Raw genomic sequence first — 16,069 nt, 5'->3', positions numbered from 1 at the left:
ACGAGGATAGGAGCATGTGTGTGCGTGGTCTTGCCATTAAACTACAACTGCCCAATGGAGGGTGGTTAAGCTACCCATAACTGCCCTCCAATGTTTATGGATATAGACAGCAACCTCATTTTTTAGTAGATTGGATAATGAAATAACATTTATTGGTCACATACAGACACTGCTGGCACTACAAATTTAGTATCTAATTGCAATTGTTTTCCCTTGATAAGGCAGAGTTGATGTTGTCTCCCCCATTCCTCCCCCTCCCTTCTGTATAGTCTTAGCACAATGGCTGTCCAACATGACTGTTTATTTTTAGGCATGACCCTCCAGAGTCCTAATAGTTCATATTTAATCAGTTTAAAGTGGACAGAGCAAAAAAAGATAATTGCATGCTGCCCTTTGACTTATTTACAGTTTACATGATGCTTCTCTTTTCATTAATTATCTTAAATGTTTGGATTAATACTGTGATCAGATAGAGAAGGAATTCGTAACCAGGGTCCTGGGGAAGGGGTTCATTGAGCTCTGGCTAATTACCCTATCGCATTGTTTGCATAGTTCCATGTCCAGCTCCACTTGGTAGAGCCAATGGCATGACCCCAATGACATTTTTAGCTGGCATTCTAACGAGCACTATAAGTGCGCATTCTTTCCACTTACCCAAGAATAAGGGACATTTACCTAACAACCCCTGATGGGCTAACCCTAGCAGGAATTCTCCTGCACCTGAAAATTACTTCAAGGGTTTCTGTGTAAAAATTTAGCAAAGGGGAAGACAAAGAATAACATTTGTGTGCTTTTCATAACAATTCTATTTTTTATTCATCTCTAAATGTTTTTACTTTTAATACTTTTTGGCTTGACTGCCCATATTCAACTTTCAATAAAGACTGGCAGCCATTCACCACTCTATAATGTACACTTTTCTCAAGATGTCCTACAAAGTCTTTGCCGACCAGGGGGCCCATGTTATTGAGAAGTATTAGTGATCCAGGGGAAAGAAGTCCAAGTTCTGTCAAAGCCTTCAATCCTTCAAGGTAGCCATCACTTTGAAAGTCCATTAACACTAAGTCTACCTTCTTCAAATCAAACTTGCTGTGTAAGGTGTGGATTGCATCGACTGGATGTTGACACAATAGTTTAAACTGAAAGACAGGAAAAATGCAGTCAAGGACAAAACAAGCCCGGAAAAACCTGTTTTTAGAGGATTAATATTCAACAGGCAGTGTTTATGACATAAATGAAATAATAATGTAAAGTAACTGTTTTTTAAATTAAAATAATAAAGAGATTTACACTTACCTGCTAAGTGCACTGTTAATGCAGAGAGGCTGCTTACCTCCTCTTCATGGGTCCACTCCTCTTCTTCTGTGTGTGCCCCATAGCAAGCCACTTGCTATGGGGGCACATATGCGGGTAACGGGTTCATCCCTAAGCCAGGCTGTGTGCATCCAAAGACACACACAGCACTGCTCGGCCTTGCCCCCTGCTCCCTCCTTATTGGTTTTGATTTACAGCAGAAGGAGCCAATGGCTTCCACTGCTATCAGCAATGTTTGTGAGAGCAGAAAGACGGGAGAGAAGACTTGCAGCCAGACACAACTGTTACTAGGGGTTCCTTCAGCAGTGGCTGATTGATCTTTCATTTGTTGGTGCCTACAAAGTTTTAGTGCCAATTTGAATTGGCAGACTGCTGCATGACACCAATGATCTTTTAAATATCTGTAAAGGTGACGTTCTTACCCGCCACTGTAAGGGGACATTCTTCCACTGACCATCAAAGTGAGAGGCTAGTTTTCCAATGACCCTCAATAAATTGGTTTTATAAGACGTTCCCTGAGACCTGAAAATTATTTCTGTGAAACCTTATGCCGCATACACACGACCGTTATTCATGTCATGGAAAAAAACAATGTTTTTTTTGGTCTGATGGCTGTACACACCATCAGACCAAAATCCCCGCGGAAAACAAACGCGGTGACGTGTCATGACGTGGCCGCGCCGTCGCCGCGACGATGACACAGCGACTTGCGCGGCCCTGGAAGTTCAATGCTTCCACGCATGCGTCAAAGTGATTCGACGCATGCGAGGGATGGCGGCCGCTCGTACATGTACGGTGAAGTCTGTACAGACGACCGAACATGTCCGAGCGGACAGGATTCCAGCGGACATGTTTCTTAGCATGCTAAGAGACATTTGTCCGCTGCAAAACGGTCGGCTGGACAAATGTCCGCTGGAAACCTGTCCGCTCGGCTGTACACACGACCGAACATGTCTGCTGAAAATGGTCCGCGGACCAGTTTCAGCAGACATGTTCGGTCATGTGTACAAGGCCTAAGTCTACTCTGTCCCACATGGTGGCAACACTGCTGTGTGATTTCAATGCAGTGTTGTCGCCCTTTTGAAGAAGTTGAAAAATTACAGATTTACTGACAGGATCAACAAGTAATAAAACAATGTTACAGGAGAGGATTAATGCTATTGACAGACAGTCTGAATCATATATGCCATTTTTTTTTATTTTGGTTATAGCTAGCATTCTTTTAAAACTGGGCCTTTGGTTTTTTTCCAGCTTGGGATATGCCTGGAGTTTGTCTGCTTTCTGTTTGCATGAGTCTCCACCTAAAAATCTATAGGTAGGTTGAAATTTGATGACCCGACTCTCCTGCTTGTAGGCAGTGCCGGGACAAGGTCACCTAGTGCTCAGGGTAAAGATGACAAAGGGCACCCACCCCCAAAAAAGTGTGAGCATCATGTCACAGCAAATATCCCCTTACTCCTCTTACCCTCTCCCAAGCATAAATTCCGTCTGAAAGCCAATATTGTCCCCATATAAAAATTCACCAAACCTCCCTCTTTGTAACCCCCCCCCCCACCAAAAATCACCCCTCCTAGCATAAATCCTCTGCCCTCCAATTTTTCCCTCTTAGCACAAATCCCCCTAAATCCCCCCATCTAACATAAATTCTATCCCCTCCCCAAATCCTGTTCCCAGCACAAATCCTCCACCATGCTGGCACAAATTGCCCTGTTATCGCCTGTCAAATCCCCCCCCCCCCCCCCCTTGTGTCCCCAGTACAATTTCCCCCATACCTCCCTGAAACTTGCAAACTTAAAATGCTACAAGGATGAAATCTTGCCTTGCTGTGCCCCCCTCTCTCACATGAGTTTGCAGCGCCGGGGGCAGCAGCAACTCCTGCTCACCCCTTGTCCCGGCCCTGGCTGTAGGCTTCCTAATCAGTCATGGCTACTCCTAAAACTCTTCTGAGAAAATGCTGGGCCTTCAGCTACCCAGTTCTGCAGAACCCAACAACTGCTATTGAAACAGGGCAAAGTGCATCAGACAATGAATTTTACTGATTGTCTGGCAGATTGCTTCATGCATTGAGAATATACGGTTTGCTATATCCATGTGTTGATAGACCTCAAAATGAAAACAATGGTTCATATTACCACGTCAGATGCTAGGGTAGTGTTTTTGAGCTAGACGTGTACAGAGCTACCAATGTAATTACCTTTAACCATGTTACTTTAAAGTATTATCAGCAATGTTTTTCAATACCTGATTATTTTTGTATCCAGAAACTAGGATCATTTCCTCTGCTGCTTCCGCCATGCTGTCCTCTTCCTCCACAGCATACACTTTCCCATCTGGAGGCAGTAAGGAAAGCACCCTTATGGCTGAATACCCACATTGTGTGCCGAGCACAAGAACCATTAGTGAGGAAGACTGGTTCACTGCATCTGCTAGAAAAATGTCTGGACAAAACATTGGGAGTAATAAATCAGAGTGAAGTGCACACGTCATCTGGGCTGCCATTTTTAAAATGTACTTTATAAATTAGATTGAAAATCGGTTAACCAGAAATTTCAGGAAGTTGTGACAGCAATACGTAATGGCCAATTCAACTCACATAACAACCACTCAAACAGTGTATAGGTATAGAATCTTAGTAGGCATAGGTAAATCTTGACATGAGAGAGTAAATTTAAGCTATGACTCATGGCAAGTTTTGTGGGTCATGGTTACTGCATGTCAGGCTGGATGGCACTGCAGAGACAGTCTCTGGTACCTCCCACTACATCTGGAAGTTGGTAAAAGCTTCTAGAAGTTAGTGGGTGGAGGTCAGGAGGTGCTGATCTGCATACTGGAGAGAACTTGACCAATCCCCAGGCAGAATGTCCTGGCAGGGTGGTCAGGTCAGCCCTTAAATCTACTGGAGCCATGCCAGCAGAGGAGTGCTGAGGAGACTGTCAGTGGCTTAGGAGGGGTTCCTTAGGTCTAGAGGGGGTCTTTTCCTCAAGCCTGGACTCAGGATGGCTAAGGGAGGTTCTATTGGTTTGAGAAGGAGAGCAGTGGGAGCAAAAAGGACAGAGTGAGTACATCAGCACACCCAGGGATTCACAAGGGGAGAGACTGCCACATGTGTAAACTTTTTAAAAGGACAGTGCTGTGCTTAACCCTTTTATCCCTTACCTTGGGAAATCTTTAGTGCAGCAGCCAGAAGGGCTGGTAGTACCCACAAGCAGTAGAACTGGTAGCAGTTCTACAGAGCAAAGGAGATACTTCTGCATGCAGTTTTTCAACCTTTTGTGCCATTTTCCAAAGGTGACTAAGAGCTCCTAGTCCGTAATGGACTTTTGAAACTGAGCCTTAAAGACAGAGTGTGTGCAGGAAGAAGAGCAATCCAGGATTGTTTCTCTGTACATAGGAAGGAAGTTGTCCCCCATATGTTGTTTTTGTTAAGTTCGACATTCCATAAATTCCTCTAGCCCAGTGGTCTCCAAACTGCAGCCCGAGGGCCGGATGTGGCCCTTTGCTTGCCTTTATCCGGCCCTTGGGGCACTATCCCTCCCACTGATACAAGACACTATTCTGCCATCTGACACCGACAGTGGAGCACCATTTCTCCCACTAACACCAATAATGGGGCACTATTCCTCCCTATGATACCAACGATGAAGCACTATTCTTCCCCTTAATACCAGATGTTTAGTCCCACTGATGGCAGGTGACGTGGCAAGTAACGTGGCCAGGTGATGTGGCAAGTGAACAATCCACAACTTGTGGCAGGTGACGTGGCCAGGTGACGTGGCCAGTGGACAATCCACAACTTGTGGCCAGGTGATGTGAACAGGTGACGTGGCAGGTGACATGGCCAGGTAACATGGCCAGGTGACATGGCAAGTGGACAATCTGCAACTTGTGGCAGGTGATGTGGCAAGTGGACAATCCACAACTTGTGGCAGGTGACGTGGCCAGATGACATTGCCAGGTGATGTGGCCAGTGGACAATCCACAACTTGTGGCCAGGTGACATAGCCAGGTGACGTGGCCAGTGGACAATCCACAACTTGTGGCAGGTGACATGGCCAGGTGACATAGCAGGTGACGTGGCCAGGTGATGTGGCAAGTGGACAATCCACAACTTGTGGCAGGTGACGTGGCAGGTGATGTGGCCAGGTGACATGGCTTGGTGACGTGGCAAGTGGACAATCCACAACTTGTGGCAGGTGACGTGGCAAGTGACGTGCCAGGTGATGTGGCAAGTGAACAATCCACAACTTGTGGCAGGTGACATGCCAGGTGATGTGAACAGGTGATGTGGCAGGTGACGTGGCCAGGTGACGTGGCAAGTGGACAATCCGCAACTTGTGGCAGGTGACATGGCAAGTGGACAATCCACAACTTGTGGCAGGTGACGTGGCCAGGTGATTTGGCAAGTGGATAATCCACAACTTGTGGCAGGTGACATGGCCAGGTGATGTGGCAAGTGGACAATCCACAACTTGTGGAAGGTGACGTGGCCAGTTGACCTGGCAGGTGACGTGGCCAGTGGAAAATACACAACTTGTGGCCAGGTGATGTGGCAGGTGACGTGGCAAGTGGACAATCCACAACTTGTGGCAGGTGACGTGGCCAAGTGACGTGGCCAGGTGACGTGGCCAGTGGACAATCCACAACTTGTGGCAGGTGATGTGGCCAGGTGATTTGGCAAGTGTATAATCCACTTGTGGCAGGTGACGTGGCAAGTGGACAATCCACAACTTGTGGCAGGTGATGTGGACAGTTGATGTGGCAGGTGACGTGGCCAGTGGACAATCCACAACTTGGCTGAAATGGTTAAATAATACCATAAACGCAAACACGGTAAAATGCAGCGAACTTCGCGGCAAAACGGGCGTTTTAAACACCGTTTTTTGCGTTTGAAAACGTGTGTTTAGAGGAGTTTGCATCTGCGTCTCGTGTGCATGGGGCCTAAGCCACAAGTTAAAACTTACAGCTTACACAAGGATGACTATCCTCCTGCTCCCATGTGCCAAGCGCCAGGCCAGCACTGTCACATGAGAGGAAGGGGAGTGCTCTCCATAAAAAGTACTGGGTATACTGTATTACTTTGCTCCCAAAAACTATCACAGTTTAATCTTTAGACTGCAGCTTTTTCCAGGACAGGTTTTATCTAAATTGTGACTGTGTGACAATAAGGATAAGCTGGCCACACATGTTACAACCTCCTTTAGATATTGTAACATATTCAGGGGTCAAGTCCTGGGGAGAAAAGTGTGGGAACTTCCACCCAAGATCCACTCCCCCACCAAAAAAAAAATGATACTCTCATATGCATAATTACTAAACCGCATGTTTTTTTTTTTCTCGATCCACTGTACCTTAGTAATCCTTTATGTTACTGGCCGCTTCCTGTATATGGATTCATCGGGTAGTGTGCGGGTATTCCGTCACTTCCATTGTGGCATCGAGGAAGTGACGGAATACCCGCACACTACCCGAGGAATCCATATACAGGAAGCGGCCAGTAACATAACGGATTACTAAGGTTCGCCTGCCCCTGACAGTGACTCGAGCTGGGCATCGCCGCTTAGTGAAGGATTGGCTTGGGCGGCTCGGCAGCTCTCGGCTGCTTTAGTCCTGCAAAGGGAACTGCGTTCCTGCTGTGAAAAAAGTGCAGGAACTCCGTTCCCACGCGTTCCCGCAGGACTTGAGCCCTGAACATATTGTAGCAAAAATATTGTACAACTGGATTGTAAAGCATGTGCCTGACAAATACGAGACAGGTTTTCACAACCCTTCTGTCAATGTGCATGCCACACATACCTTGGTCTGGAGTAAAAAGCATCTTCTTTATCATGCTGTTCTTTATGGCATATTCCCTGAAAGTCTGCAGTACACTGTCGGGCTTTCCATGGGTAGATTCTATCAGCACATATCGACGAAGAGCTTGCTGTGTCTTCTCATCTATGGTCCATTTGCACCGTCGCTGATTACGGTATCTGTAGAACACCCAGGCTGCTCCAGCACACAAAGGCACCACAATGCCAGCGGTGAGGACTGGGAAGGAGTCGTCCATGGAGACTGTCAGGTATGGCAGGCTGGCAAGTATAACATAAATATATGAAATTAAGGCTTCGCATTTGGTAAAAAATTTACACATAATTGATTTTTGTCACTTTTAATTTGGCCTAAAAGTGGAATTATGTGCAAAAGATAAAATAACATATATGCTACAGTTTGCCATTACCATTAACACAACAGTGTTTTTTTTTTTTCGAGTACTGTAATGTAATATAGTATTATAGTTTTATGACCTGATGACCCTCTCCTTTGTTTTACCTGTAGCTGCCACTTTTGCTAGACACCTTGGCCTGTTACAGAAGGAGGAAACATAAAGTCCCAGTCTCAGCTGTTAAATGTCAATCAACAGTGGGCATTTACTACAGTGGACTGGACGAAAATGCAAAGCTGCCTATAGTTCACACGGAAAGGTGACAATACTCCTGCAGAGGAGACATCCAGGCTAGGCATCCCCTATAGGCATCCCCTATAGGGATTAGTTAATGAGCTCACGTTAATTAGGTTTCTGGTCAAAGGTGTATGAGCAATTGTTTTTGTTATTTGCTACATAAAAAAAAAAAAAAAAAAAAAAGTGAAATCACCCTTTAAAAAGTAGGGAAGCTAAAGCACAACCATGACAGCAAACCAACTAGTAGTTTTAAAAGGAAAAGTCAACTATGGCAGCCTACATAACTCTGTCATAAGCCTACACAGTGACTTACTGAGATTCTGTGACTACAAATTGCAGTGTAGTTCCTAATCTTCCTGCTTTGCCCTCTATAGCGATGAGCACACACACCTGGACTATATGTGTGTGATTAGGAAGAATCTTCAAGGAGAAATCTATTATGAAAAGATTTTGAATGTCTCCCTTATCAAGCTGGAGACTTGTGTAGCCTTTGGTCAGGAGGCGGCTGTGTCTTACAAGTATTACGTTTCCTTCCTGCTAGTAAATATGTAACATACCAGAACAGTATATCACAGGTAGAAGCTATGTGTGGGAGGGACGTGTAGCTCGTGTAAGTGGAATGGTAGACCTAACAACAGGTTCTAGTTTTCTCTGCAAAAAACAAACTATATCTAAAGTAAATACGATTCCTGTTTATGCTTGCATATCGTACCGTAGAAAAAAATCAAAACAATAACATTCACAAATGAATATTTAATAGCTATATACTTGATTAACCTTTTCATTCTGAATACAGGGTTTGTAAAAAAAATTAAATACATTTTTACTATTTATTTTTTTCAGGAAGAGAATCTCCAAGCAACACAGTGCTGCTTCTCAAGTCAGAGTGGCAATAGAAGGCCAATGATTACAAGGAATGTTCTTAATCTCCAGCAGGGATGAGCTTCGTATTCGACTCGAACATTGTATGTTCGTTTGTTGAATTACGAAAATTTTGGGCCGTTCGCGCCAAATTCGAGTTACGTTTCACAGCCCATAATTCACTGCGGCATCGCAGTGCATTGCTGGCTGATGATTGGCCAAGCATGCACTATGACCCGCATGCTTGGCCAATCACAGCGCGAAAAAAACGGAGAGCCATAATTGGCCAAAGCCAGGGTGCAGCGACCAGACATTACATTAAAGCCGCAAACAGTTTTAAATTACTTTTTTCTTATAATAATTTCATTTTGTGCAGGGACAGTTCTAAACACGTGCCACTTCACAGGCATACTATAGACACCTAGCAGGTACAATATTTAAAGGAATTTTTCATTTTTTTTTTAAGCATCATTAAAATCACTGCTCTGCACTGAAAAATCGACAGTTTTTAAAACTTTTTTTCCATTGATACATGTTCCCTCGGGCAAGACCCGGGTTCTCAAAGACGTTTTCACAGGCATACTATAGACCATGGGTGCTCAACCTGTGGCTCTCCAGCTGTTGCAGAACTACAATTCCCATGAGGCATTGCAAGCCGCTGACAGGTACAAGCATGTCTCCCAAAGGCTGAGGCATTATGGGAATTGTAGTTTTGCAACAGCTGGAGAGCCACAGGTTGAGCACCCATGCTATAGACACCCAGCAGGTACAATATTTAACCACTTAAGGACCGCCTCATGTACATATACGTCAGCAGAATGGCACAGGCAGGCACATCCACGTATATATACGTGCCCTGCTTGACGTGGGTCGGGGGATGCGATCGGGACCCCCCCGGTACATGCGGCGGTCCCCGTGGCTTCAGGAGCGATCCGGGACGACGGCGCGGCTATTCGTTTATAGCCGCTCCGTCGCGATCGCTCCCCGGAGCTGAAGAACGGGGAGAGCCGTGTGTAAACACGGCTTCCCCGTGCTTCACTGTGTCGGCGCATCGATCGCGTCATCTCATTTATAGGGAAGACACGATCGATGACGTCATTCCTACAGCCACACCCCCCTACACTAGTAAACACATACACAGTGATCCCTAAATGTTACAGCGCCCCCTGTGTTTAACTCCCAAACTGCAACTGCATTTAAGCATCATTAAAATCACTGCTCCAGAAAAAACGACAGTTTTAAAAAAACTTTTGTTCCATTGACACATGTTCCCTGGGGCAAGACCCGGGTTCTCAAATATGTTTTACGACAATAACTTGCATATTAGGCTTTAAAATGAGCACTTTTGAATTCGAACGTTCGAGTCCCATAGACGTCAATGGGGTTCTAAATGTTCGTGCGAATGGTCGGTCCGTTCGAAGGTTGTGGTGCGAACCGAACGGGGGGGGGGGGGGGGGTTGTTCGGCTCAACCCTAACCTCCAGCATTCTTTGCAGAAATTGTGCCACATTAGAATCCCTACTAGACAAAAAAAATGCGGTCAGAAACATTTCTCTTTGCACAATGAGTGTAAAGACTTAGGCCCCGTACACACGTCTGAGGAACTCGACGTGCCAAACCCATCGAGTTCCTCGTCGAGTTCTGTGATGAAGCCGCCGAGGATCTCGGCGAGCCAACTTTCCTCATTGAACAACGAGGAAATAGAGAACATGTTCTCTATTTGGCCCGACGAGTTCCTCATTGGCTTCCTCTGTGAAAAGTGTACACACGACCGAGGTGACAGGTGTTCTAATCCCTCTCTACTATATCCAAGACTTAGGCCCCGTACACACCATAGAATCCATCCGCTGAAAAATCTCAGCGGATCGGTTTCAGCGGATAGATTCTATGGTGTGTACATTCCTGCGGATATTTATCCGCGGGAATTTCCCAATTCCAGCGGATAAAAATTTGTAGACATGTCTACAAATCTATCCGCTTAATTGTATTTAGAATTACGATTGCCCTAGGGTGGTAATCAAACACCCCTTAGTATAAAGGTGCCACATCCTTAGTTATATAGGTATGTAGAAAAAGACAATAAGTCTCAGACTGAGAGAGATTGGACTTTGTAGGCACCGGATTTTAAGAATATAAATATTTTAATTTAGACAATACAAAACATAGATATACAGGGCAATTGCTCAAAATAATAAGAAAAGAGAAAAATAATTCACAATAAAGTACACAAAAGAGCTCAAATCCTATCACTTTTTAAAGACACCGCTAATAGCCACAGGGCTGGATGTATAGAATACACTATAGGCGCTGGGTGGCGTTGTAGCTTCGAAAAGGTGGTACAGGATGAGTTCTGGTTAAAATGGGGTTCAGCTCGACATGTTTCGCGACGTCGTCGCTTCTTCGGGAGCTTCTGGGTGTTTAAAAGACAATATAATGTTGTCATTACAGATACAAATATACAGAGGTGCAATACAATGCTATTATATATAAGGCATTTATAGACATACATAAAGGCCTCTGAGCAATTGGAAATGCATATATCCATGACTGAAGTACTCACCGATAAACGGTGCTTTGGTAGATTTGAAGAGTGCTCAACAGCGTCCAAGATGCAACTTGTAATCAGACCCTTTACCTTATGAGGTGGAGTCTGGTACTATAAGGTATGCCCACATTCGTCATGCACCATTGGGCAAATTAGAACTAGTTGGGGTATCTATAAGTAAATGATAAGCATAGATAATGAGTCCATAACTAAATGGAACCATATGATAAGAAAAAAGAAAAAAGAAAATTACTATAAATGAGTGTGGATGACAGAGACCACTGTGTGTGGGTAAGTGAAAAATAGTCAAAGAAATGGTTTAACCAACTAAATTATTCAGTCGGCGGCCAACCTGAAGATTATTTAATTTCTCAGTAAGTGTGGTAAAACACACACAATATACTTATTCTATGGTTCACTATATCAGGTAGTGTACTGGTTAAAAAAAGAAAGAGAAAGAAAAAGAAAATTGAAAAATAATGACGTATTGCTGGTATTACATACCTTGGGAAAGTATGAAAAAGTGGGCGTAAATGGAACAGTTCAAAGGATAAAAAACGCACAATGGTGGAGGCAATATGAGGACAATAGATGGTAACGTGTCCGCAATGGTCCTCTCCTAGCTGCAAAAAGTCAAAAAATATGTACTATAATATACTCTCAATCCTAAATAGAATTGGTAAAAAGGGAGAGAGAGAGAGAGAGAGAATGTGTGCTGCGCAAGGACTATCAGCTAAGAGAGCCTTAGTGACCAACAAAGTAATCACACGCTAAAAATTTAATGGATCAAAAATTATTATATTGATGTGCTGAAGTCTGTTACCTTAGCTGGAACATGAATTTGGAGACTGGAATAAGGGTAAACTCAAAAACTGCCACTAGATGGCACTGCGGCAATGATGAGAATTATGCTAATAGGAGAAAAAAAAAAATCTCGGCGAGCCAACTTTCCTCATTGAACAACGAGGAAATAGAGAACATGTTCTCTATTTGGCCCGACGAGTTCCTCATCGGCTTCCTCTGTGAAAAGTGTACACACGACCGAGGTGACAGGTGTTCTAATCCCTCTCTACTATATCCAAGACTTAGGCCCCGTACACACCATAGAATCCATCCGCTGAAAAATCTCAGCGGATCGGTTTCAGCGGATAGATTCTATGGTGTGTACATTCCTGCGGATATTTATCCGCGGGAATTTCCCAATTCCAGCGGATAAAAATTTGTAGACATGTCTACAAATCTATCCGCTTGAATCGATCCCAACGGATTGATCCGCTGGTCTGTACAGACTCACCGGATCAATCCGTCCGAAGGGATCCCCCGCATGCGTCGTAATGATTCGACGCATGCATGGAATTCCTTATATGACAGCGTCGCGCTCGTCGCCGCGTCATCATCGCGGCGACGGCGCGACACGTCATCGCGAGGGGATTTCGGCGCGTATTTCGATCCTATGGTGAGTACACTCCATCAGATCCAAATCCGCTGAAATCCTCGAGAGGATTTATCCGCGGAAACGGTCCGCTGGACCGTATCCGCGGATAAATCCTCTCGTGTGTACTAGGCCTAAAGAAAAAAAATGTACTTTAAGTTATACTTTAAAGTAGGCCTAGCACTTAAAAAGTAATTTTTGCTGAGACCTCTTGCCCACCTCACCCAACCTTCCCAATCTAAAATGCTGCAGTCAAAGTAAAAGAAAAACACCTGTGGGACAATCGTTCTATATGCTTACCCTATACCTGGCTCCTACTTATAACATCTATCTAGGAGAAGGTATCATCACCATGGGAATATTAAGAAATTCTAATCTTGCAGGATGATGCACCAGCACAGTGCAGGAGCGTCTTCTTATGAGATTAGGTCTTCTCAGCAGTCCCCGTTATCTTGCTGGAAGGATGGTGATGTCAACCTCCCCTAAAGGCCAATTTAAAAAAAAAATCTGCAGTGTTTGAACATGTGTAAGCAAACCTTGCGTTGGAGTACAAAGTGTGCCCTTACAAACTGGAGACAAAGGGCCAGATTCACGTAGGGCAGCGGCGGCGTAACGTATCGTAGATTTTTCATCGCAAGTGACTGATTCACCAAGCACTTGCGATGAAAACCTACGCCGGCGGCCTCCGGCGCAAGGCGGGCCAATTTAAATGGGCGTGTGGCATTTAAATTAGGCGCGCTCCCGCGCCGGATCTACCGCGCATGCTCCGTTTCTGAACTCCCGCCGTGCAATGCGCGCTGTGACGTCATTTTTTCGAACGGCGACGCGCGTAGCGTAATTCCGTATTCCCGGACGGCTTACGCGAACGACGTTATTTTTTTTAAATTTCGACGCGGGAACGACGGCCATACTTTACACAGCAATACGATTGCTGTGTAAAGTTAAGGCACCAAAAAAAACGACTTACTTTGCGACGGGAAACTAGACTAGCGGCGACTTAGCGAACGCGAAAAACCGTCGGGAATCGCCGTAACTCCTAATTTGCATACCCGACACTGGTTTACGACGCGAACTCCCCCCAGCGGCGGCCGCGGTATTGCATCTTAAGATCCGACAGTGTAAAACAATTACACCTGTCGGATCTTATGGCTATCTATGCGTAACTGATTCTATGAATCAGTCGCATAGATAGAAACAGAGATACGACGGCGTATCAGCAGATACGCCGTCGTATCTCCACTGTGAATCTGGCCCAAAAACACCAATCCCAAAAATTGCTTATTGTTGTTCTTTCCTTCAGAGAGCTCCCTGTCTACAGTGTCATTGCTTATGTAGCACTACCCCTACCCGCTGGTAGTTTGCACAGGCCTTCCCCAGGCACAAGGTATATTCACAAAGCTAGGTGCACACATGCTTTCACTTGTTGTCCTCAATGACCAGTCTAGGGATTTTGTTTTTGTTGTTTTATTTTTGGAGAACATGGATAGGGAAGGGAAGTTTGTGGGATACTCCAAGAAATAGAAATATTCACAATTGAGAACATCTAGCGGATTTCTCAGGTTAAGCTCTGGTGAAGTCCTTGCTGTAAGCAGATGGCAGACTTTTCCTTGGAAATATCACAAAGTAGTTTCAGGAGTGAGCAAAGTCCCTTAGTAGTAGTAGCAGGGCAAAGCTCCTCAGGTACAAGCCAGTTAGACCACTTTCACATTGAGGCGCTTTTTAGGCAATTTCACGCTAAAAACAGCGCCTAAAAAGCCATTTCCTTTAAAATCAATTAATTCTTTCACACTGGGGCAGTGTACTGGCAATGCTGTGAAAAAATCCCCTTTCCATTGAAATGAATGGAAAGCTCTTCAAAGGCGCCTGAAAACCTCCTCAAAAGCACTCAGTGGCCCAGATTCAGTAAGCAATTGCGCCTGCGTAACCATAGTTACGCAGCGCAATTGCTGACTTGCGCCGGCGTAACAAGTTCTCCTGATTCAGAGAACTCGTTACGCCGACTGCAGCCTAAAATCTGTGTGGCATAAGGCTCTTATGCCACGCAGATTTTAGGCTGCATTCTTGCGATGACCGCTAGGGGGCGTTCCCATTGTGGTCAGCGTAGTATAGTATGCAAATTGCATACTTACGCCGATTCACAATGTTGCGTGCCCCCTGCGTACGCAAGTTACGTCGTTTCCGTACGTTTAGACAATGCTAAACTATACCCGGTGTTCCTGCGTCGCGACGTTCAAATTTTATGTCGTTTGCGTAAGTGAATCGTGAATGGCGCTGGACGGCATTCACGTTCACTTTGAAGCAAATGACGTCCTTGCGACGTCATTTGCCGCAATGCACGTCGGGAAAGTTTCCCGACGGAGCATGCGCTCTACGCTCGGCGCGGGAGCGCGCCTAATTTAAATGATTCCCGCCCCCGGCGGGATCATTTACATTGCGCGTGCTTACGCCGGGCAATTTTCCCGGCGCGCCCTCGCAATTTACGGAGCTACTGCTCCGTGAATCGAGGGCAGCGCAAAATATTTGCGGGGGCGCAGGGCAAAATCGTTGCCCTGCGCCTCCGCAAATAGAGCGCAATTCTTTCTGAATCCGGGCCAGTGTTTTTACTGGCAGTTTAGAAGCACCTCAGTGTGAAAGTGGACTTACGGCAGACTGCTTGGCAGTCCAAAAGTAGTAGAACTGAGCAAAGTCCTATGCAGTAGCAAACAGTTAGGGCTCTTTCACACGGGCGGCCCGTTCAGGTCCGCCTGCCAGTTTTTTAGGCGGACCTGAACCTGCGCTCCGTGCTCCTCTATAGAGCCGCTGAGGTCAGCGGTGACATGCCCGCTGACATCCGACCCACCAAAGTGTGACGGAGGAAAAACCTACTTTTCCATTCGTCTGGCGGATCGGATCGGGTGAACACGGACTGACGGTCCATGTTCATCCGATCCCCATAGGGGAGAGCGGAGAAAAGACAGGGCGGTCCCTGCACAGTGTGCGGTGACCGCCCTGTCATCCGTCGGCTCAGCGGGGATCAACGGAGCGATCCCCGCTGAGCAAGCAGAGGTTCACGGAGCGGATCAGTGTAAAAGGGGCCTTTGACAAGCTCTTTAGAACACTAGCCAGTGTTTTCTTCAGACCCTCAGCTGACTATATAATAGCACATCAGAAGGGATTAAAAGCACAAGTCTATAGATCTTTTAGGTTGTCTGTAATCACAAAATGTCCAGGGACAGCTGGTAGCCTCCTACTTTCAAGCGACACTCCATACCAGTAATAAGAGACCAGATCTTGAATAGACAGCCCCTTACATTTATCAAATCATCGAACATTTTTGTACAAATGTTCATTCCTAAAGGGGTTGTAAACCCTTGTTTTTTTAAATAACAAACATATCATACTTACCTCCACTTTGCAGTTTATTTTGCACAGAGCGGCCCCGATCCATCTCTTCTAGGGGCCCCCGGCGGTGCTATCAACTCCTCCCCCGCATCGGTAAA

The 16,069-nt window shown here is 45.5% G+C and overlaps 1 protein-coding gene across 1 annotated transcript; it reads right to left on the bottom strand.

Annotated features, from left to right (window-relative positions):
* Positions 1–791: 791 nt before the first annotated feature.
* LOC120932526 (transmembrane O-methyltransferase homolog) lies at positions 792–8,384 on the bottom strand. The gene is made up of 4 exons (XM_040344973.1): positions 8,067–8,384; positions 7,108–7,382; positions 3,556–3,752; positions 792–1,139 (listed from the first exon to the last, which is right to left on the bottom strand). The coding sequence occupies exons 2-4, from the start codon at positions 7,358–7,360 to the stop codon at positions 813–815; spliced, it is 777 nt and encodes a 258-aa protein (XP_040200907.1). The 5' UTR covers positions 7,361–7,382; positions 8,067–8,384; the 3' UTR covers positions 792–812.
* Positions 8,385–16,069: the final 7,685 nt, after the last annotated feature.

This window comes from Rana temporaria, chromosome 3 (genome assembly GCF_905171775.1).
Source record: "Rana temporaria chromosome 3, aRanTem1.1, whole genome shotgun sequence".
Classification (NCBI taxonomy): Eukaryota; Metazoa; Chordata; class Amphibia; order Anura; family Ranidae; genus Rana; species Rana temporaria.
This window is presented reverse-complemented; position numbering and strand designations above follow the sequence as displayed.

What these genes read in the sequence shown, in the direction of transcription:
- LOC120932526 (XM_040344973.1), bottom strand. Translation starts at nt 7,360, where the DNA reads ATGGACGACTCCTTCCCAGTCCTCACCGCTGGCATTGTGGTGCCTTTG. An exon ending in GCTTTTTACTCCAGACCAAG is followed by an intron (nt 3,753 to 7,107) that starts GTATGTGTGGCA and finishes TGTTTTGTCCAG; the next exon opens with ACATTTTTCTAGCAGATGCA. An exon ending in CTGGATACAAAAATAATCAG is followed by an intron (nt 1,140 to 3,555) that starts GTATTGAAAAAC and finishes CCTGTCTTTCAG; the next exon opens with TTTAAACTATTGTGTCAACA.